General features: G+C 45.7%; 1 protein-coding gene across 2 annotated transcripts; it reads right to left on the bottom strand.

Annotated features, from left to right (window-relative positions):
• Positions 1 to 209: 209 nt before the first annotated feature.
• Positions 210 to 23,181, bottom strand: CRY2 (cryptochrome circadian regulator 2). Of its 2 annotated transcripts, none has more exons than XM_032111093.1 (12): positions 22,980 to 23,181; positions 20,056 to 20,164; positions 16,314 to 16,456; positions 9,043 to 9,227; positions 7,644 to 7,732; positions 6,450 to 6,590; positions 5,637 to 5,948; positions 4,441 to 4,592; positions 4,101 to 4,303; positions 3,536 to 3,625; positions 2,888 to 3,029; positions 210 to 2,467 (listed from the first exon to the last, which is right to left on the bottom strand). In XM_032111093.1, the coding sequence occupies exons 1-11, from the start codon at positions 23,171 to 23,173 to the stop codon at positions 2,890 to 2,892; spliced, it is 1,758 nt and encodes a 585-aa protein (XP_031966984.1). In that variant the 5' UTR covers positions 23,174 to 23,181; the 3' UTR covers positions 210 to 2,467; positions 2,888 to 2,889. The 2 variants fall into 2 exon arrangements, with proteins under 2 accessions (XP_031966984.1, XP_031966985.1); XM_032111094.1 differs by having other exon boundaries at positions 2,888 to 3,026.
• Positions 23,182 to 24,203: the final 1,022 nt, after the last annotated feature.

Here is a 24,203-nt window from a genome sequence, read left to right as displayed (position 1 = left end):
GCTACTACCCGAGCTGCAGCTCTTCCAAATACCACCATCCATATTCCAGGTGCTGACAGAAACCTTGCAAATGTGATCTCCCCCACCCCCACAAAGCCTTCTAGATCACTTAGGATATGTAGCCTCCCCTCCCTTTGACTCTTTACCCCCACAGATCCAGCCCCAAAAATTCCATTTACCAAGTGAAATAATTTGGGTAACAGCAAAAAGCGGGTTAAAGACATTTATAAAAAGTTGTATTTACAGACCATTGCCTAAGCATGAAACTCTCCAAATGACAATTTCTGTAACCTATGTGTACAAAGTGCATGTCTTTCCCCTTTCTTCTCTCTGCAGCAGAAGATGGGGGTAATGGAGCATCTCTTTTTCTTTATACCCTTATACCCCCAAGACAATGGGAGTAACAGCTGGGTCAGACTGAAGGGGACAAAACCTACTGATGACTGGGTCATCCACAGGCAGACTATGAATAGTAGTTTGGAAGAAAGTAAGGTTAGGAAAAGAGAATCTTTGTTTACTTGTTCAGTCTGCCCAGTGGATTCTCTGTGGAAAAAGAACATAAGATCAGTGCCCCAGGGAAGGGGGAAGGAAAGGTTATTCAGCTATTCATTAAATTTATTCACAGACTCAATTCAACCGCTTCAGGTTTCTCAGGTACATTTGACTCAGTTTCTATTTGCAGCCTTGTTGCTCTGGGTTCAAACACAGGCTCCAAAACTGAATCTGATTATCCCAGTGGGAGATAACTCCTGTACTCCCCAAGCAGTTAGTTGCACAAACTCACATATAGCCCCACACTATCTGTGCCAGGCAGGGATGAAAGGTTTTGGACAGCAACTGAAAACAGTGCCAACAGCAGCCCATTGCTCAGGACTAGCTACTCAATCTAATCCTTCTTTGAAACAGCCATGAGAGAGAATCTTCTGCAGTACTACTCTCCCTTGCACTCATTGGTGGCAAGTAGAGGCACTCTGCCAGCACTGTGCTGACCTGACAAGTAACAGGACCCGACAAGGAGCGTATAGTTAAGAGCCAGGAAAGCTACACAATCACCTTGCTAGGCTACAAAGCACCAGTGTGAATGCAAGGGGCAAGGGGGAGCAGTGGGCAGGGCATGAGGTACAGGAGTTTACTCTGTGCAAACTCAAAACACAGATGCCAATACAGAAAGGAGCAAACAGAATGGACACTGGAGACTGAGCTCGAGGAAGACTCACTTCAAGGAGCTGATGTGTAATACATCCTCTATCAGTATGAGGCACTGCACAGGCTACACACCAGACAGGGGTCACTTCATTTGAGCGCTCTCATTAAGGGAAGGAAATATTGTAGAATGCTGGGCCAGGTGTAGCTTCCTTATTACTTGGATCAGATCTACTCTTTCAAAGCAGAGATACTGCTTTTGCTCATATCAAGGCATGATCTTATTCTCTGAAGAATTCCTCCTTCTCAGAGTCACAGAATCAACTACGTTGGAAAAGACCTTCGAGATCACTGAGTGCCACATCCAGTCTTTTCTTAAACACCTCTGGGATGGTGACTCCACCACCTCCCTGGTTCCAGTGCCCAACCATTCTTTCTGTGAAGAACTTTTTCCCAATGTCCAGCCTTAACTTCCCACAGTGCAGCTTAAGACTTTGTCTTCTTGTCCTGTCACTGGTTGCCTGGGAGAAGAGATCGACCCTCACCTGCCTACAACCTCCTTTCAGGGAGTTGTAGAGTCCCTCTTTCCCCAGATGTCAAATAGCTCTGAAGCCGCCCATTCCAGGCAATAGCACTATGGCTCACCTGCAGTGGCAAGGTTCTTTTGTAGGGAAAGTTTTAAGTGCTTTTCAAGTGTATCTGTTCTTGTGCTACAGTTGACCTTCATTTTGTTTCCATCCCACATAAGCACTACCTTGATTAACTCAGGAAGCATTTCCTTCCTCATCAGCCTAGCCTAATGAAAGAAATACCGAGTTTTCCCTGTTCTCTCGTAGGATGGGTACTCTCATTTTTGACACTGTAGCAGCTTCCTTCTTAACTCCTACTATAATTTGAATTAATCAGCATACATCACTACCTAGTACTACTGATGAGAAAGGATGTTCACTATTTCTGAGATGTGCAGATGCTGATTCTTACATCAATGCATCAAGTCACGTGCACTGAGCCATTGTCAGAAAAGAAAGATACACCTGGGAGTGAGCAAGTTGACAGAAGGTTCTTGCCCTCTTTAATGTGGGCAGATTTTGGGCATGGCTGAGAAGAGATGTATTTGGCTCTCTGAAGACCAGAAAGCCAAATATTCCCAAGCACGAGTAATGCAGTGCCCTTCTGTGGCAGCTATTGGAATTACACGGTTATATGAGACCCCGGATTTTCTGTTGCGGATCACAAGTTCCAGTCCCTCTGTGACAGCAGTTCCTACTCTTCTGGTCACCTCTTCAGCACTCTCCCTCTTCACTTGCAAGGTGCTTGTCGCTGGCTGCAGGAGAAAGCAAAAGAGAGAATTTGTCTTGACCTCCCGTCATACTGAAAAGTTGGCAGAACATGTGACCAGCTGCTTCCCTGCCAGGATCTGGAGCATTGCAGGCAGATGAGTGGCCCTGCTTGCTCTCCTGCTCTAGCCCATACCCTCACCAGATGGGCAAACCTGGCTGTGGACAGCTCCAGCAGCAGGGCACCGCTCTTCACTGGACAACTGAGCTAATGGCATGTTACACAAAATCAAAACAACTGGCAGGCAGACCACTGCCATATTACTGGGCTGTGGAAATCCACTTAGGAGCCACATCCCTCCACAAGGAGGTCCATTTTGTTCATTAAAATGGTGGGAGTAAAGATTGAGCCTTGTTAGCTTCCAGAACCAGGTAGTTTAAGCCAGATCACACTAGGAGCTACTCACAATCACGAACTCTTTCCAGGGATCTCTGAAGCTGGGAGACCTGTCACTTTGGCTCTTTTGTACAGTTCTTCAGTGCATGGCTCATCCACTCCCTCGTGTTTGCGTTTTGGAGAAGCCTGGTCTGCTTGAGACAGCCTCACTGCTGTAGAGGGAAGAAGAGTCACTGGAATGGTTCCCCTGTGTTTAGATGGCCTCACAAGTACACCCTGGCCTACCCTGCCACAGAGCTGGGAGAAAGAAGACTGCACAAGCACAGAGACATTTGGTCACAGCCTCCCTGAAAACTTTTACAAAAAATCTTTGTTAAAAGCAGAATTAAGTCACCCAGAACAAACACAAAAGTATCCTCCTTTGACAGAGGACAGCTTAATTATACCTGATTAGCCCTACAGTGATCTGCACTTCTACCTTAAGTGGCTGTATATGATCCCATACAGGCAATAAAAGATTCACATTAATGAACTCTTATTCTTCAGCCCTTTTAGAAATGAAGGCTCACTGGGGACTTCTGAAGAAAGCATAAAGGAATGTGAATGTAATCTATATTTTCCTAGCTACACACCCTCTTCTTATTAGCAAAAGTCATCTCCTGCCTATAATCTTTAAGTTGACATGAAACTCAAAAGCACACAAATAGCTCCAACTCACCTGTACTGGTGCTGCAGCCCTGCCCCGAAGCTGAGTCTGTGACTGGGCCACTGAGATCTTCCACACATGAAGGGACAGATGCCAGTAAACCTAGAGAACGGCAAGAAGATCTTAGTTAAGAAACAAAGCACACCTGGGCTGGGAGAAGCTTTTCACACAGAAATACCTTAGTGATCACCAACCAGCACACCCATATCCTAAAGCAGGAGGAGTTCAGAGCTGCACTCACCCAGTGCTGACCACAGACACACATGGTGATCCAGCAGTGAATTTATTTAGAATACACTACTTAGGTTCTTTTCCAAAGTGAAGAATGGACCATTGGTGGTATATGGATGGTGCTATGCTATCAGCAGCTCTCAGACCTAAACAAACTCCACTCTTAGCTGTCTGAGAACATAATGGAGCTCTCCCTGGAAACCAACTGAGAAGATTTGAGAGGGACTGCTTCCTCTTGTAAGAACAGGCCAGAGAGACAAGTAATACCTATTTTAAATCGTGACCTCTCCTCTCAGCATTCTATCTCCTGTTAAAGACACAAACTTTTGCAATTGCTGGTACTTACAGAGGCCCCTGTAGCGTGACAGCTGCTGGTAGATCTGCTTCATGCGCTCAATGTTCAGTCGGCTGGTCTCTGCATGGTTCACCATGGGTTTGGGGTAGTCTACCCCAATGATGCACTTGGCTGCCTTCTGCACAGACTCTGGGGCATTCCACGGTTCATATATATATCGTGAGGGGAAACCCTTTAGTTTGGGCAGATACCTCCTGAAACACAAGTAAAAAGCACACACAAAAAAATGTAGCACACACAATGCACAGAAAGTGCCGTGCACCTGTGAGCCACTGATTGATTTGGGCTTACAGATCCAGAAAGATAGATCAGCTCCAGTAACATCACTCACTTTACATAGTCACCACTGGGGTCTGTGCGCCGTCCGAAGCCCACAGGACAGTAACAGTGGAAGAACTGCTGGAAGAATGCGCTGCACGAGAGCCACATCCAGCTGCCTGCATTCACACTGAAATCTGCATCCAGTAACAGTTCGTCAAACACCTGCAGCAATTGGAGGAAAAGGCACTGAGACCATCCCTGGGCAGGACTTTGTGGCAGTAGGACCCAGGATTGCTATTTCAAATGGCAGACACTGAGCTATGAGAAGAGAGCAGCAGCATAGAGGTGATCTGCTGGCTGAAGTCAGTTGGCTGGTCAATGTATCTCACTTCCTGACACTTTCACTTAGGGAGGCATGGTCTGCTCACACAGATAAAGTGCTGACTTATCTCTCATGCAGCTACAGACTAAATCACTACCTAGTGTTGCAGCAAGCTTTGGGTATTGATCCTAGCCTGGCAGGCATAACAAATATAAAGCACCAACCTTGGGAAGGAGAGGATGCTGCACAGAAGAACGTGCACCAAAGCAACAATAAGGAACCCCTCTGAAGGTCCCACAGCACACTACCACCACGAGGCAGAAAGGTTTCAGCAGTAACTCACTCACATCCATGCACAGATGCTGCACTTAGGCAGCACTTTCAATTATGCTCTTTGTCAGCTCCCCTGCCTCCACTTTTTGTGTAGGGCAGTATGTACACTGGGTAGGTTCGAGCTGTCTGTCCCTTCAGATGGCCCAACAGGAGGATCTTTTACCTCTTTCCTTGAGAGACTCTAGACTCAGATTTCACAGTCATGGAGCGTTCCCTGACCGGCACGGTGATGGATTTTATAATGAGGAAAAAGGTCCAGTTAAGAAGTGACATTAAACTTGCAAAGAAAACAGATGGACTGAGAGAATATTCCCAAAAAACCCCCCAAAACTAAAAGGTCTCCAAAATCCTAGTCCATATTTACCAGTAGGTCCCACATACATTTAGTTACGGTTACTTGAGGCTTGTGATACTGTCAGAGCCTCACAGTAGAAGGCAGAAAGAAGTCAGGCTATTGGCTGTCCAAGAGCCTGCTAGCAAATCCTCTCTTCCATGCACCTTTTACACATGAAGCAAAATCCATACCTGTGTGCCCATCCTTGCAGCAAGTGCCAGGGACACTTTGTTTTCTTTATGGCCTCCTGCAAATACCTGAAAATGCCAGGACTCACCCTGACTCCTGACTCCCAGCTGATCCAGAGGTCACCCCTGGTCAGGAAGCAGGCCACTGCGTGCCTGGCCAGATGGTGGATCCACCCTTCTTGTCTCAGTTGAGTCATGATTGCATCAATCCAAGGGAAGCCTGTCTTGCCCTCTGCCCACTTTGCCAAGGCTTCAGGGTTCCTGTCCCAGGGGATCTGTATGCAGATGGGATTCCCCTCCATGCGATCAAACTTCGGGTTGTTGGTGGCTGCTGTGTAGAAGAACTCCCGCCACAGAAGCTGTCCATACAGAGAGAGGGGGGGTGTGCTGTTCCGCTTCACCTGTGCAGAGGGAACATGGATATTCACAAGCATGAGAAGGGCTGGCTTCATGAAGCTGAGCTGTGAGCCACCCATGCATTTACACACATTTCCTGAGTCAGCTACTGACCACTGCGATAAAGGAGCTCAATGCCAGATCACTCCTTATCAGAAAGCCCAGATGGTAAAGTCAGAGCACTGACACGGGTTCACTCAGTACAATGACAAGTGACTGGAACAATGTAAAACTAACAGTAAAAGGCTCTATGTGGCTTGTAACATGGAAGTCCAGACTGAAGAACAAGATACCACCAGATTTAAGGCCTGTGTGAGTATATACAGGAGAATTACTTTTTCTTACCCAAAAGCCTCCTCTGTAGTAGCAACAAGCTCAGCCTAACAATCAAACACTAGGGAGGCAACTGTATGTTTTGTACCAATTCTGGCACGTTGTCTGGCAACCAGCATCCTGCTGTATATGCTCAAACCCCGCCTGCCTTCCAGATGAACCTTTTGTCTTACCTTCTTATACAGCTCCCAGAGACGATAGTAAAACAAGCGGCAGGACAAGCAGCCAAAACGCAGGTAGGGACTGAGTCCTGTAGGGCTGGCCAGCAATGAATTGGCGTTCATCCTTGGTCTTTCGTAATTCGCAACCCATGCCTAGACAGATTCAGGAGAAATAAGCCAAAAACCCCTTGTACTTGTGGGACACTGCTAATGGCAAGCCTCTGTGCAGGTGGTGAGGCCACTAAGGTCTGACAGCAGTGCCTCTTCTATTTACTTCCAACCACTGCTGGGAGAGATCTCCAGCAGGCAATCCCAAGCCCCATGCCCCATTGAAGAAATGAAAAACCTTTGCTCCAGAATTTAAACCAGTCCATTATTTTGCCCAAGAGGATTAATTTGCTTTGCATACAGGAGCTAACAACCCTGAGAGCTCCTTAGGATACAAGCTAACACAACTGTTTATGTCCAGGCATGTCTATCTCATGTCACACACTGAACAAGAAGATTGGGGAAATTCAGACCCTGTTGTGGAGCATTATGTTGATAGTTTATTCCCTCTTCAGCACAAGTATTTATGCTTTGATTTCCATATCACGCCACCCAGCATTAAAGAAGTACAAAATGCTTAAAATTGAGTCATGCTTCTGCAGCTGGGCCACCTTTCATTACTTTGAAATTGTTTGCCTTGTGCACTATAATCAAGAACACAAGCCCTACTGAAAAAAATCTGATTATTTCAACAAGGGGCTCAAGGAATGCCAGCCTGTGAGACACCCTATTAAGAAGCTGATGAACAAGGAGAAGGCATTCTTTTGTAAGCACGTACTCACACTAATACCTCAGGTGAAGATAAAAAGAGACCGTGTGCAGTGTGGCAGCGACTGAACAACTTATGGGAGAATTTCCAAGTTTGCACTCCTCTAAAGGAAACTGAGAGGTAGAAACAAGGAAAAGAGTCCCATGTGCTTCAAACAGCAGCATAAATAATACACTGCTCTAAATTTTTTGGGCCTGAGGAATCCCATGAGCTCCCTGCTCCACACACAACCCAAGATCACAGGAATACTCCAACAATAACAAACACTCCTTTCCAGAGTGAATGTTATGAGCACTGCTAGGAAGAGCAGGGAACAGGGTAATGGGCAGCACTACATTTTTCATTTGGAGGCACAGTCTGAAGGAATCACCACTTAAATAATGGGTTACCTTTCTTTCCAAGTGTTTATCCAGCCGTGCCAGAGCTTCCGTCTCCCCTCCTTGCCAAACTGCAGGGGCAAGACCATCTGTAGGAAAGCCTGAGAGAAAGAACTTTGTAAGATTTGAAGCCATGCCTAGACAAAGGCCATAGATATGGGATTAAGCATTAACAACAGCAAGACAGTACATACTACAGTTGCCTAACATGGCTTATTTGCTGCTCTAATCCTTGTACAGCAGGCAAATCATGTAGGATATGAGGAGAGCCTGCTCATGACACTGCACTTCAAGGGCCTCTCCCTGCAATGCTTCAGGCTGCCTTATGGTGACTTTCCCCACTGCTCACAGCCAGCATTCTCTCTGGTGTGTCAGCACTACCCACAGGGTTCTGCTCCAAAGGCTGAGCAGCTGGCAATAAAACATCTGCTCCACAGCTCTGCCTTACAAAACACCTTGCCATCAACATCAGCAGCTCACTAGGTAGCCCAACTGCTTCTGGTGAAGCTCCTAATTCTGCTGAGGCTGGTGCTGGGGAAGGCACTGGATTAGTGCAAACGAACCACTGCAAACGGGGAAGCAGTAATGCAGTCTCCCTGCACTGCTCTGGGCTGACAGAGGAGCCTCCCCTGGCAGCAAGCAGAGCAGTGTAAGGTTACAGGCAGTCTCACATTTGGCCAGACAATAAAGAAGGTCGATCTATGCAGAACTGCAGCCTTTAGGATACTCCTGTTGTGAAGCCCCACGCTTTTACATGACTGTCAAAACTGCGCCTTAAGGTACCAGGAAGGTACCTTAAGGTACTTCCTATAAAGCTGGTATGGAGCCTCCAGTCACACACACACAGACAGTATTCTGCATTAGTCCTTTCTTCCCTTGCATTTAGATCCGCTTCCCTGATGTAGGTCTTGCATTCATCTCCTTCTTCAAGTCTTACAGGACTGTAAGGCACAGCAGGATGAGTGAAAGAAGTTTTTGTAATATCTTTTGTCTTGTTAAGTTCCCAAACTGGTGCTGCTTGGCAGTAACTGAATGAAATTATCTAAAGCTGGTACACAGTTAGTTTACCTCTTCAGGTCTGTTACACAACGTGCCTGAGACGGCAGTAGGAGGAAAGCAGCTGCTGAGGACATGCGATCCTAATACAGTGGTTACATGCTCAGTATAGCAGAGAACATAAGGACAGATGCAGAGCACTTCAGAGCAATGCTAAAGGGGATGCTGGGCATCCACAGCAGTGCAAGGGATGCCAGTGTGTTATCACAAGGTCTGGCACTTGCTGAAAGAATTAGGCTGTTCTATGGCTAGAGGCAGCCCATGTCAGGTAAGAACATGTGCCAGCCACTGGAAACAGTTCCACTAGATCCCATTTCAGCTGGCAGTAATCCTTGCCTTCACTCTTGACACATACCCAGCTCTTCCAGGGATGGGACCCCATAGACATCATCATGGTTTTCCTGGATGTCCACTTTACATGTTTCCATCTGCTGACTTATTACAGTGCTCACTGGCTTCTTTGGGAGCTCCATACGGCTAATGATGGCCTGGAAGCGCTTGTAGGTGAGGGGTGGCTTGTGGCCATTCAGCTCAATTATTCTGGAGACAAAATAAACAAGGTGAAACAAACAGCCTCACTACCACAGACGACACAAGGAAATGACATCCAAACTGGACCCTGCTATCTCTACTCAGGACAGCCTTTCATTCTGGATACAGAAATCCTTATAGACTTATATTTCACTTGATGCATCCCTCAAAGGGATATTAAAATCAACTGAATAAAATCCTAAAATACATCAGAAGACAAAACAGCACATACTTCCTCATCTCCACAGGGAAAAAAAAAAAAACCGAAACAGCTACAGCTGAATCAGGCTGAATATCACATCTCTCTCCCAGAACTCCTCATCAAACCCCTGTATGAAATCTTTATCTGATTACTGCCTTTCTGTCTCCCCAAGATGACAAATCCTAGATCTGCATCTGTTCCCCTGACACCTTGTGATATCCTAACCTGATTCTGACCTTACTTCCTTCTTGTCTGACACAGAAGACCCAGCCTGCTAGTGACCCCTCCTCCATCTATCTTGGATGAGACAAATCCCAGTTTGCATCATTCCTCTCTCCCCGTGATTAGAGAGATCACCATCCTCCCCTGTGCCATAAGGTCACGAGCAGCCCTGTCTCATGGTATGGACCTCTGTCAGATCACACCATGGAAAAAGACAGTCACGGTTCCCCATTCCTCTACTTCACCAAGCACCCACAGCCTGCTGGGGCCACGCGGTCTTATTTTTCCTGGGACTGAGAGCTCTGAGAAGCCCCAAGGGCAAGGTCAATTTCCCCAGGCTGAAAGATGCCATTTTTAACCCCTCTCCTGCAGGAGAGGAAGGAGTTAACAGCAAAGCCGACAGCACGGGGATCGCCAGCATTACATAAAGCGGAGGCAGGCAACCCCACAGCTCACTCAGGAGCTGCAGCACAGCAGCCTTCCCCACCCATTACAATCAACAGCTTATGCAAGGGGCCGGTCTTAGAGCCGAGTGTTCCGGCGGCGCCATGTGCCGCCCCTTCCCCCGAGGCCGCACGTGTGGCGGGGCGGAGCGACACGCCGGCGCCGGGCGCTCCCGCACGTGTGCTCCGCGGTGACCCGGCTTCCCCGCCGCACCGGGAGCAGCCCCGGCCGGCAGCCAGGCCTCCCACCCCCCGCCCCGGCCGAGTGAAGCGGAGCCTTCCCCACGGGCAGCACGGCTGAACAGATTAAAAATGAAGCCTCCTGCAGTTTCCTCTCGGTTTTCTGCTTTTTAGTTGTAAACACTGGGAGATAAAGACATTAACGAACAGGACAGGGAGGGAAGGCCGTCGGGACGTGCACAGAGTCCAAAGCACTGTACATTTTTAGTGCCAGGCTATAAGCATGGCCACAGTGTGGGCACAGCACTGACATACGCAGAGGCAGATGTATTTGTTTGCATTTGCCTTACAGCCAACACTTTCTGTCCTGCATCACCACACCACACAACAGCACATGTCCTCTGCTTTCCTGCATACACTTTTTCGCTGTCTGTCTCCATGTTCCGCCCCAGAGATGGCACGAAATGATAGAACTCTCATGAATACTGCCCACCACAATCTTCTCTGTGGCTGCTTTGTGAGCCCCCGAACAGGACCAGCCAAAGATCCCCAGAAAATCAGTGTTTCCACTGGATGAGAAGTGAGGCATTTCCAGTTGCAGCACTCTAGAGAGGCTCACTTGTTTCCATAGGAATTCAGAGCTTGAAAGAGAAAACGTGACAAAGCTGCACCATGTTTGCCCTGAGGTGCTTGGGATGGGGGCAGGGAAGCTGCTTCTTCCACACTGCCTCTTTTTTCAGTCCTCTTCCACACGCCTGCTAAAGCTGCCATTCAGTCCGAGATCCACACCATTATGCAAGATCCACAGCTAAAACTTCTGTGGACAGCTAGCTAGTTGGAGCAAATCACTGTTGACTGGCAGATGGATGCCAGCATCTGTACTTGAAATCCTCAAGGATGTGAATATGAGTGAAGTTACCTAGTACAGCTCCTGAATTCCTCAACAGTTACTGGATCTGGGACACAAACAACTTTAAGATAGGACTAGGACAAGTTGCACATTTCACTGCATCTGACACGGGCATTATGCACTAAATCTGGACCTTTCACAGTACTGCCATGAAAAGAAGTATTGAATATCTGGTATTGCACAATATCGGATATTATACCACACATACTAGGTATTGTAGTACTGTTCAGCCTTCTGTACAAAAATTTGCACAGGAAGCTCCCCAAGCAGGAGTCCTTTCCTTCCTCATACTGACCTTCTAATCCAGACCATATACTTCCACAGGACTTTCAATGACAAAAAAAGGGAGGCCCCTCTCCAGGATTTAATACCCTCACTTCATCCATCTCCCCCAGCCCAATTTGCCGCATGTGGCAATTGCTCTAGTTTTCTTGAAGCGGAACAGAGAATCACTGTATTCACCACACAGAACCTAACCTTAGTGAGCACACCCAAAACTGGCTGTGCTGCCAAACTAGCAATATGCTGCCCAGCATCTGACCTTGATGCCAGAAGTTACGAGGGTCTTTTTGACCATCAGTCACACAGTCACACTTCACCTCAGGAATGCAGGCAATCCAAATCTGACCAAACATAGTTCCAGCACTGCTATGATTATTAAAAGGTATCCTACAGTCAGTCACCTGTGACAGCAGTGTCTGCACACTCAAATGCACACCCTCACAGGTGTCAGCTTCTGACTCACATCTCCACAGCAGTGCCCCTGCGGGATGGCTAGTGGGCTTAGGAAAGCTGCTGGCCTCAAAAACCTGACACCTCAGCTCACTTGCAAATGACAAGGCTGGGTTCTGGCAAGGGACTGGATGTGCTCCCCCGCTTCCTTGCGGGAGGAAGAGCTGGCTGCCAGCACTCAGCACGCAGGCTGCCCAACGCACCCCAGTACCAATTCACGCGGACTATTTCGTTAGCCTTGCCAGCTTATGCAATTGCTCTGATCTAAATCTCTGCTCCAGAGAGCTCATGGAGGACTTCGTGGACACAGAACAAGGGGTATTTCTACAGATTCAGAGAGGAGAGATGGAGAGATAACCAACTGATCTGTCCATCCAACAGATGCTGAACAAAGAACAAACAATTCAACTTCTGCAGAAACACTGAGCAGATGAGAGATGAAGAAGTGACTTGATGACAGGCTGGGTATAGGCAGTGGGGAAAAAAACCTGACACCAGAAAACCATGCAAGACAGGAGAGGATAACAAGATGTGGCAGGCGGAAGTTTGACTAAACCTTAAAAATAACCCCCCTTTTTGGCATAGTGTACTGGCCTGCAGAACCACCAAAGCATGCATGCTTCCCCATGCTTTGGTTCCTTTAAGTTAGTACATGCTCCTATGAGAACACATTTTACTGTCATTTCAGCCTTAGGCTAGGGTATTTGAGGAAAAGCTGATCCTGATGCATGCTACAAACACACAGGATCACAGTGTTCTTTTCTGACCTAAACCACTCCCGCTGAACAACCCAGCCTGCCTGGGATTACAGAAACCACAGTGCTGACCATCAGTAAACACACTACAAAGGATTTAGATCCTAAGGAGGAGAAAACAGGCAGATCCAGGGAAACAACCTGTCATGCGGAAGTTGTCAGACAGAATAATTGTCAAGTAAAGGCTTTGAGCAAGCTCAGCTGATACCCAAGAGATTATCTTTTCTGTCTGACTTCTACAATCTGAACATTGCTAATCTTGACTGGGAATTCTCAGATTTTCTTAGGAGTATTTACCAGCAATGATAATAAGTTTCTATACCACTCTCCTTGTTTTGGGGAAAAGGAGGGGAAAGATGCTCTGATAATTGCACAGCTATGCTGGCAGTGCCAACAAGGGGCACACTGTAATCTTCCTACTGGGTAAAACGGGTCAAATTCACAAGTTAACTGAACAGGCTCTTGGCAAATGTTTGAAAGGAGCTGGTGGAGGTGGTACCAGGAATACACTGCAGGGGACAAGAGGAGACATGCTGGATTCATTTATGTAGGAGTGAAAGAACAGTCTAAATTGTTTGAAACCCAGCTGACAATCTTGTCAGAAACTTGACTAAAGAAAGATGAGAAATAGGATGCCACCACCAGGTATTATTATCACCTGCTAATTATGCAGGAGAAACATTAGGGTGAGCAGAGGGACAACACATACCATGAGTTAGAAGGCTGGGTAACACAGCTGGAGGGAGAGATACTCTGAGACTTCATACAGTATCAAAACTGTATTACCACCTGCTGAGAAATCTCAGAGATGCCAAGAACCAAGAAATGTCAGAGTAACTGGAGACTTCAGGTACATCCACACAGACTGGGTATCTATCACGCCCCATCACCTGCCAAAACCTAGTTTTCTAGTAGCCATAAATGACTGCTCCATGGAACCAGAAATCAAGAACCCACAAGGAGTGTCACTTCATGATTAGGTCTTAGACAGTGCTAAGGTATAGCTGAAAATGTTAGTTATCACTTGCCTGCTCTAACTGTGACTTTAGCATGCATCAATTTAACACCCTTCTAGGAGCAACAATACCATACTGATGTGAAAAAGTTATTTCAGAAAGACCCCAAAAGTCAAAACAACTAAAGAATAGCATCGGCAAAGATAACAGAAGGCAGAATCCTTCAGAAAAATGAAAAAGATAGAAACCTACCAAACTTTGGTAGGTTAAATTAAAAACCACAGCCTTGTTGCACCTCCTAATCTAAATGAAAGTTTGAGAAACCTTAAAAAAAAAGCGTAAGTAGTAAAAAACCAAAATCAAACAAACCAAGGAAAACAAAACACCCAAAAAACCCCCAATCAAAAACATCCCCTTTACAGACACTCCAGGATATTTATAGGGCTAAGAGTTGATCAAGTCATTAAAGAAAGGAGAGGCTGTAACAGCACAAGAAAACCCCCACATATATTTTTGCAGGTGTATTCACTATGGAGGTATCTAGGGAGGTTATGACTCTCGGGGTTTTTTTAGGAAAATGTATCAGATGCTGTGACAGACTGGGATATCAGGAAGAAGTACCACAAAACAATGCTATGCTTGAAAAGCAAAAGCTTGCCAGGGCCACCCAGAAATATCCACCCAGAAATTGTAAATGACGTAATGAAATACACAAAGGAATAGCTGCTGCATGTAATATAAAAGTGTCCAAATACTATGAGGGAAAAAAGAAAGCAAATACAACTCCAGATTTTAAAAGCATTTCAGGAGCATCGGAGGGACAAATGAATAGACTGATAAGAGCATTAGGCAGATGGGTAGAAAATACTAATGGAAACAGTGAATGCATGGATATATGCAATATACTGGAGAGTTAATGTGGCCTTGGTAAAGGGAAGTTGTGCCTCAAAATCTATTAGAGACATTTGAGCCTGGGGCAAGGGAGATTCTGTTGATATATCCTATATGAATTTTGAGAAGCCATCTGACTAGATCCCTCACTGAAAAAATTTAAAGAAACCACAATAATTTGCAATAAAGGAAAAGGTCTATGCAGACAGAAAATTCTTTGAGATACAGAATTAGAGAAGGAATCTATTTTTCCAACAGGAAGAGCAATCCTACACAGAGCTGAGCTAGGGCTTGTGCTGCTCAATATTTTTTATAAAATATCTGTGAAGGGACAAGAAAGAGCACGATGATAAAGTTTACTGACGCAATAAGCTATCTGAGATAGCTAAAGATAAAAGGTAACTTAAAAATTTCCCTATATACCACACGACTAGCTGACAAAAATATCAGATGAAATTGCAGTGTTGGTCATGTTGTTTCTCCATATGCATAGCTATGCAATCTTAAACTTATTTATACCATAGCAGCCTCTCAAATAGCTATGACCATTCTGGAAGGAAGCCCTGAGACATCAGTTCAATGTCTAGCAGCACTCAGAAAAAGCAAAAATAATGCTACTGACTATTAGGAAAAGACAGGACACATTATAGCGCTCTAAAAATCCATGCTGCTCCTACATTTTGCACACTAGTTGTAGTTACCACCACTGCTCTCCACCTCTAAAAAGCATAGAGTATAAAGAAAGTATGAAGTATCCTTTATATAAAAGTATAAAGAAAGGTGACGAAACTTAGAAGAGATATAGAAGAGATTCCACCTGAAAACTTAAATGAACTAGGACTCTCCACCTTAGAAAAGACACAGGTGACATGAAGAAGAATGTGATGGCCATTGACACTAGAGGGGTGAGGATGTAATAAACATTGGTAATAAATACGGTTTTCTAATACATAATTAGAAAGAAGCACCTGCTCACGAGACAGGTTTAAGAACCCTCCTCACTCCAGAGACAAACATTTCCACACAGTATGTGCTAACTGCAGAGCTCCTTCCCATAGGAAATGATGGATGTTAAAGATTTATAGGAGAAATTCTACATTCAGCATTACTGGCACAAGTCACATCAGAAAAAGGGGGAAAAAAATGGGGAAAGAAAAAACAAAAGTAAGCAACCTGTAAGAATAGTACTGAAACACTGTACCGACATTGAAGTCAAGCATAACCTAGAGTCTTAGCTGAAAGACTGTCACCACTGTTTAAAATCTCATGTACAGAGAGATATTTATACATAATATAAGTAAATGTATAAAACTCAACATCAAAACAAACCTCTCCTACAGCAAACACACAACAAAGACAAGACATTCAGGTTTTACAATAAGAAGTTTGTCCCAATCTACCTTGTTTTACTTCTTCCAGCTGTCCTTGCACATCCATCAGTTAAAAGCCCTGCTTTCATAACCTGTTTGAGACAACAGCTCAACTACCTTTATTACAATGAAGCAAGAAAAAGCAGTCCATACATTGAGGACATGCTCAAGGAGAGCAATCAATAGGACACAGCTGAGCAAATTAAATGACAGTCAAGTACAGAGTTTAATAAGCTTAAGGCAACACCTTTCTGTACATTCACGTCACTGTCAGCACTTTGACGTGTTCTTATCAAAAGTTGAGTGTGCAGAGTAATCCTTGTAGGCTCACTCAGGATAACAGTGATCAGTGTAAAGGAGGAGACTGCAGTCTTTGCAGACACGACAATCCCAGCCTAGCCCAGGCAGCACCTCTGCCCTTTCTCTCCCCATACCTGTCCAGGTCATAGAGGGTGTGGGAGTTCTCTATCACCACTTCCACACCAGCCTCCTTGGCCAGTTTGATGATAGCTGCATCCCTCTCCTTTCCAAACGGCTCCGAGTCGTATTCAAAGGTGAGACGAGTGACTCCCCATTCCTGCAAGAAAAACAATACACCCAGATGTCAAACAGAAGACTCTTTCTAACCAGCACAATTACAAATGAAGATATCAGAATTCCTGAGCAGTTTAAAGTCCTGGAAGCTTTGAGACTGTTCCTGTGAGGAACAGCAATCTGGCTTTGAGATAACCAAAGAAGCAACAATTTTATCAGCTCTAGCAAACATCACATCTACTATGCAAATTTGTAGATGTCAGGTTTAAAACACATCAGAGGAGGTTCAGTTCTTGTCTATTACTATTCTTAGGTTTCAGCTCAGTCCCCAAGTCTACCAACATCAGGTTTTGTTGCGCATGCTGTCCCAAAGTAACCTTACCATCCTCTTCCAGCATTTGCAGAAACAGCATTTCAGAAAACTCTTTCAATAAAAGTTCTGCTCAACCCCATGTGTTTTTATGTGGAGACATTAAAACCAATACATTTTAAATTTTTCTTGGTGTCTCTTTAAAGACATCACACAATAGGAAACCAATGTCCAACCCAAACAGCAAGAAACAGAGAAATGCAGGACATAGGATGGCAACTGAATGAACCTTTCTGGTCTGCACAGTAGAGTATGATACTGCAATTCAGATTTAAAGTCCTGCCCTCTTGGAGTAATTTTAGAATCACAGAACTATGGAACGATTGGGACTGGAAGGAACCTTAAAGATCACCTAGCTCCAACCCCCCATGTCAAGCCATGCACTTATTCTGATCTTCATACCTTTAATAGATCCCTCACAAATTACATGGTATAAGCCTTATGAAAGAGCATTCAGCCTCTTCCAGGCTTTTCTAGAGCACAGATTGTTCTCAAAGTCTATGGCCTAGTTTTCCTCAGAAAATGAATCCTATGAGAAGAGGTTTAATGGTTTCCACAGCGACCCTTCCAAGACATCCATCAAGCAGAGCAGCAGCCCACATATTTGTTTAGCAAACACAACCAGAAATCTACAGACACTTAAAAAAAACCCTCACACAACTAAGAACCATGTTCTCCAAGTGAGACAGTCTAAACAACCCCTGTGATTTAGATATACAGATATCCTGTGATATTTAGATATCCTGTGATATACAGGAGACTTTTCTACGTGCCAAACAGAAACAAAGCACAAAGAACAAATCTGGCTAGTTTCCTGAAGATCATTAAAAATAATGCCAAAGGTGGAGAAGGGAATTTAGAAGCAGAAAACAACTGTACAAGCCACCTACATTTCTAAACTTGCAGATTCAGTCCTAAATTTAATTTTAGGAAGGACACAGAAATTATGGTTGGTACAGTTGCTACCAATATTGGTACAGTTATGTACCAATGAATGTACATCTCAAAGAGATCCTCCACTCATTTTTCAAAGTAAGAACATGACAGCATCCATAACTCAGAGCAGGGATCAGACGGACCCATTCCAGGCCCTGCCCTGCTCCTATGTGATTTAACAGCTCCATTTTAAACTTTTCTTTCTTCTATAGGAAAGCTAGTATCAACTGGAAGGCTTGGATAAGATGGATTTGGTCTCAAAGAAATACACATTACTACCTTGAAAGAATGGAATAAAAAGCCATTAAGCCTTACAGAGATTTTAGGTAAGCATCCAACACTTTAAATTTGTGTACTTCCTAGAGTTTTGAGAAGGTCACTGCTCTGTGTAATGCAGTAGTACACAGGAAGCAGAGCACAACCAACCAGAAAACCTGTTACCTGTATGGCAATAAATTGCTGCAGATATACAAAAGAAGAGTAATGACTGACAACTTGCCTCTTAGTATCTAACCTAGAGCAAAGAAAAAACGTAGGGGGAAAAAAACACCAAAGGGATTGTGAAAACACTTCAGTGAACAAACAGTGCAGTTTGATAGAAGAGGTAAAACTACAGACATTTATTCAGAAAGAGTGAGACAAAAACTTCTGCAAAGGTTAACACATTGCTAACAAGTACACTTGTCACGGTATCCATGCACAGTAGTGCCTTTGCAGTGACTGTTAGTGACAACATAGCTCAGCTACTGGCAGCAAGAGCAGAAACTACATTAGCTCTAAGTATTGCAGTAGCAAATGTGACATAACTCTCCTCTCCACAAAAGCTGACAGCAAGGCACAAGCTGCTGCTAATGCACTGTTCAGTGCAGCAGCTCTGGAGAGGCCTCAATCCCCACAAAAGCCATACATTTACCATGTAGTAGCATCACCTTCCCTTTACATCTTCAGCTCTGTTACAGCACACCTGAGATAGTCATCAACTCACCTGCCCAGACAAAACAGACTGCAAAAAAAGCAGTTCTGGCTGATTACACAATCAGTCTCTCCAGACTTCAGGCTGTGCTAACTAGTTTTTGTTCTTTAACCAAAGTGAGCATTTTTCTCCAAGAAAGTTTTAATTATCCTGTGAATACCCTGAACTAAAGAGGGCATGAACAACTATTAGCCAGAACTTATTTGCAGATCAAAAGAAAAAAAATAATCCAGACTCTGAAAAGGCTAAAAGCAGCACATAGTTTGTGTCATGTGTTAAGATGCAGAAGCCAAAATAAGTATCAGTGCCCCTTCTCATGTGTGCAGTCCAGTTCCTCTCCCCAGTACTAACGGCCCTCCTCCAGCAAATACACATCAGAACCATTTACAGAAGGAGGGTACAGATTCAAGTTTACCTCTCCTTCTGGGCAGCTGGTCAATTAGTAGGATTTGGGGACACTAGCTCTGTCAACCATATGTAAGGCACAGCCCACATGACAACCCCAACTCACAGGGCTATTGGGAGCCGCGTTTTATTTCATTTAGTTTTGTAACACTATCAAAGACATCATCAAAAAGCTTCAAAGACTTTGGGAAATACAATTTTAGAGCAGGATGGAGAAAAATGATACTGTATGAAAAGCCTTGATATTCAAGGAGATGCTCTTGTTAGCCCTGACATCTGCAGCACTGACATACCACTTTAGAAATGTACCCCACTAATCCATCATTGACCACCAAGGTAACTGCATATTCCATATCCTAAACAGAACATCAGCAGGAAGCTTGGACCCAAGCTATATCCTGCTGCTGAGATAACTAAACCACAGTCTTGAACAGAAGAAGAAAAGGAAGGTCAACTAACAGAAAAGCTCCTGAATTTTTAAATTTTAACACAAAATCCTATTTGCAATTCACATATAGATCAGTGTACTTTCTTCTGTTGTCTGTAAAGGTCTATGGACACAGCAATCTTCCTAAGTCAAAACTGCAGTAAGCAAATGGCCATTGGGAAGAAGCTCTCAACAGAGAAGGGTCTGTGTGTCACAGAGAAGCCCTGTGAGAGTTGACTTAGAGAAACAAAGTTCAAGACCACCATCCAGAAACAGAAGCTTGAGCACCCTCATACTAGGTTACACTCTACTACTACATTTCTTGCAAGTCTGAGCTCCCATGTGGATCTGGCTCCCAAGCTGGCCCTTATGGACAGTAGTTAGCAGCTAAGGAGGAAAGTTTGTTACAGTGAAGAACTAGTTATACTTAAAGAGATGCTGAGGGAATCACCAATCATTAGGGAGTAAAAGCAAGTTTAGCACCAGGTCATCAATTTTTCTTCACTATGCTCCAAAAAATTATTCTCTTACTTTAAAGAGTCTTGGGAAGACATCTGTTGGCTGCCCTCGCACGACAAACAAGCGAGAGTTCAGTTTCCTTAAACTGTTGTCCAGATCTTCCAGGGACTGGAGAAGAAATCTGCAGAGAAGAAACAACTGCAGTTAGTGTCAGTCAGATGGGTTACAGCTAAAAGGCAAATGAGAATTTGCATGGAACTCCAGCAAACCTGCCATCACCAAATCAAACTGGAAGTTTGGACAAGAACCAGAAAACAAGAATTCATATTTATCCCTGGTTTGTCTAACAACTTCTATGAGATTGCAGCATCAGCCAGCTCCCATTCACTCATATGCAATTTGTGCTTGTCCAGATGCAAGAGGTTTTCAGGATTTTCTTCTTACTGCAACCCACTTCCCATGTTCTCCCTCAGAGGTGGGAGAACACCCCTGTCAACTGCTCTCTCCACATGGAGAAAAGCATAAACTATGTAATTCCCTTCTGTACATATTTTCACAGGTTTTGGGGCAAGAAAGGATTTTGCATATGAAATAGAAAATTTTGATGCATTACTCCAAGGAAAGTAATAAAATACTGCAAGAACTGTGCAGGTTTTACAGTTCTAGCTACAAATACACCATGTCACAGCAGAGAAATGTACTCTCCTAGCTCATCAGTAGCACAAGACTGAGCACCAAGATCTCCCAAGGCAAGAATTACCTGTACTTTGAGTAATTGCAAAGAGAACTGCAATTCACCTTGCACCATGAAGGCAGAGATGAGAGCATACCAAGACATTCATCTGTTCCCTCTCACCCCAAAACTCTAAAAACCCATGTAAGTGCTTTCTGCATTTAATGGTATGTCTTACTGATCCCTCACTAAGCTAAAAACCACCAAATGTATAATATTTGCTCTCCCAGTCACACATCACCCCATTTACACAGTAACTTCACTTTGTTTTGTTTAGCTCTGCAAAAGACACCAGCTTTAAATCTTTAGTCTCTCCTCAGCACCTGGCACTGCTGGCAAACACACAACCCTTTGTAAGTGAGCCTACCAACCCGTACCTTTCCCTCAGTCCTCCATGCCCACTCTGCAGTGCAATCTGCGAGAAGCAAGTATCTGCTTCAGCTCCCTAAAGCTAACGAAAGCTAAGCTACAATTGCACTGCAAAGTGGCAACTTCTCTCTCCTCAGCTGCACAGCCCATAAGGTGAACTGTGAGCTTCCAGACAGAACAAGTTTGTTCTGCACTTCCCGGGGGGAGAAAAGGGCGCAGGGTTCACAGAAAGAAGGGCACTCTATCACAAAGGAGAACACCCAGAACCCGGTCCAGGTAACCTAAACAAACCACTCCCTGAGCCCCAGCCCACTTTCCGTTTATTAAATATGAACATCTCCCAGGTGTTCCAAAAATTTTAACAAGCATTAGTCCCATATGGCTCACACATGCTGTGCAGTTAAATAACAAGAGATTTTCAACATGATAAATTTGTGACAACTAGGGAAAACACAAGCATTTGCCTTTGGAGAACAGAACTCTGAATACAAGTATTTGGATTAAAAAAAATTAGCAAAACAAAGCCATGGCTCCCAATGGGAATGAATGGAATTTTGGCCAACATAAGTAACTTGCTAATATGTTTTTTGCCTAACAGCCAGCAGTGCTAGTTTCTGACATCTGTAGTAATTCCACACCTCCAAGAAAACAATATTTTTAAAAACTTTCCTTGCTCATATATTCCATGATTACAACATAAAGGAGACTACCACCTGCTTCCCTCCCTTTGCAAGGCTGGTGAAAACAAACTAGGATTAAACAGATCAGGAATTAATCAGTTGTGGCACCACTTTGGTTCTTCCAAATGAGGACAGTCAGCAACAACACCAGCACGTGAAAGGCATTTCTGCCTGCTGCTGCCTGTAAAGAGTCTGGTCTATGGAAAGATCACTTCAGACTCCTATAACAGAATTCACAATTTTTTGTAGTTTGAATGTCTACATTGAGATAATTTCTGCACATTTACAATTTTTAAGCCATCCTGTACTGTGAGGTTCTAGAAACACATAGACATGGCCCATAAATCCCATTCCTTGAGAGGAATCTAAGGTCCACAGCAGAGGCAATCAGTTACAACTACAGTTTCCTTAGTGAACAGCCATGTGACATTTCCAAGAGCTCTCAAAGGATCTTTAGCCAGGTGGTTGTCCGTCGACTTCCTCTGAGGGGGTAGTGGGAGATCTGCTTCACTTGTATTCAGGGGAGTCTTGTGCAGGAGAATCCCTACCTGGCGGTTCCAAATGTTGAGGCTGCTGAGACCTGACACAACAGCATTATGTAATGTTACTGGCGACAGGTACATGAGGTCTTGATCTTTGCATAGGCATGACTCATGCTATACATTTTTCCATTTGTAGAGATGAGGAAAAGCCCACACAGCTTCATCTCTACTTTCTTAGCAGCAGCCGATGTGTATTTCCCTAAAAAATCTGAGGGACGGGAGGAACAGAGCTGCGTGCGCACATGCCCACGCGCGCCCGGCAGCCAAAGGGCAGACGGAAGGCGTGGTGCGGTCACGAAGCTGAGGATTCTTTGCCCTTGTCTCTAAATTCAGGGAAAAGCGTTTCCCAAAGCTAAACGTCCATCGGTTGCTGCTCTCATACGCTCGCCCTACTGATAATGAGAAAGTCTAATGACATTACATAAAGTTGAAGGCATCCTCCCACACAGTCAGGCAGCACCGCTGAGAAAACCGCGGCGAGGCCAAGCGGACAAGGCACAGCCGCCCTCCCGCGGATGGCCGAGGGGAGCAGCGAAGGGGCCCGACACGGAAGCGCGTGCTGCTGCGGCCCGACCGACACGGCCCACGCCGCGCCCAGAACGCTCCGGTGCTGCGGGAGCTTCCTCGTCCCGCACGGTCCCACCCGCGGCCCGCAGGCCCGGTGCCACTCACCGCCAGCGGTTGATGCCCACGGCGGAGGAGGCGGCGAACCAGGGGTCCAGGATATAGATGCAGCGGAGGGACGTGGCGTCCCGCAGCGCTTCCTGCAGCGCGGGGTTGTCGTGGAGCCGCAGCCCGCGGCGGAACCAGTGCACGGAGCGGCAGAGGGCCGGCGCCGGGCCCAGCGCGGCCGCCGCCGCCGCCATCGCCGCCGCCCGAGGCGCGGCCCCCGCGCGCCGCCGGCCCCGCCCCGCCCCGCGATCGGCGCACGCGGCGGCAGCCAATGAGCGCGGCGGGCGGGCCGAGGGCCGGACGCGCTGTGCTGCCCCCCAGCGGCTGCCGCCTGCGCGGTCTCGTCGCCCGAAACCGCCCCGGAAATGTCGCTGCCACCCGGCACGGGAGCCGGGAGCGACCCCCGAGCTCAGTCAGCAGGCTGGCTGTCACAGGCCAGCGCCAAAAATCTCCCTCTCCATAAAAAAACCCACAAAAACACAAAAGTTCAAGGGCCCCAAATGGCTGCCTGCATCGAAAAGGTACCTATGGTCATGAAACCTGGAGCAGGAGCCCCTTCCACTCCCCCAAATTCAACAGGAACATACTCTAGGCAGAAATGGGAGTGTTCTTCGGTAGGTGTGGCCAGACATCAGTCACGGGGCATGTCACGTCATTTAGGATCCACGGGGCAGGGTATGAAGCAATGGCAAGGACTGCCCAGGATCGCTATCAGAGTAACTTTATGTTTGAAAGGGCCAGGGATTTAGAAGGCTGGTGCAACATCGCAGCTCGCTACAGGATGTTGCTGCTGACCCCAGGGATCAGAAACCGCAGCACAGACTATTGCACAGAACCAGATGGGGGGGGGTGTGCAGAGATTTCTGCAGAAGTGTTCAGCAGCAAGTTCCAAGGGAAGGATTGATGCAGTTGAGCAAAACTCATTGCATTGAAGGATTCACTGAGCTGAAAATGAGCAAGTCAAAAGGCAGACTGCAAACACTAGAGGAGCTACAAAGTAAACACGGAACAAGTCCCCTGAAACAACGGAAGGGGTAACAACCCCGTTTTCGATACAAACCTACCCCCTACAAAGAGGGTAAAGAGAACTGGGATTCCCACCCTACAGCAGCAAGTGTTACACAGTAACTTTTCCACTCCTGCCTGCCACAGGGAGACACAGAGGCCAAGCTCACACCTCCATGAGAAAGGCCACCGGAGCAAGATGCTCTCCCTCACTGGACA

Source organism: Corvus moneduloides, chromosome 6 (assembly GCF_009650955.1).
Source record: "Corvus moneduloides isolate bCorMon1 chromosome 6, bCorMon1.pri, whole genome shotgun sequence".
Taxonomy (NCBI): Eukaryota; Metazoa; Chordata; class Aves; order Passeriformes; family Corvidae; genus Corvus; species Corvus moneduloides.
The sequence above is the reverse complement of the archived record's forward strand: the minus strand, read 5'-3'. Positions and strand labels throughout refer to the sequence as shown.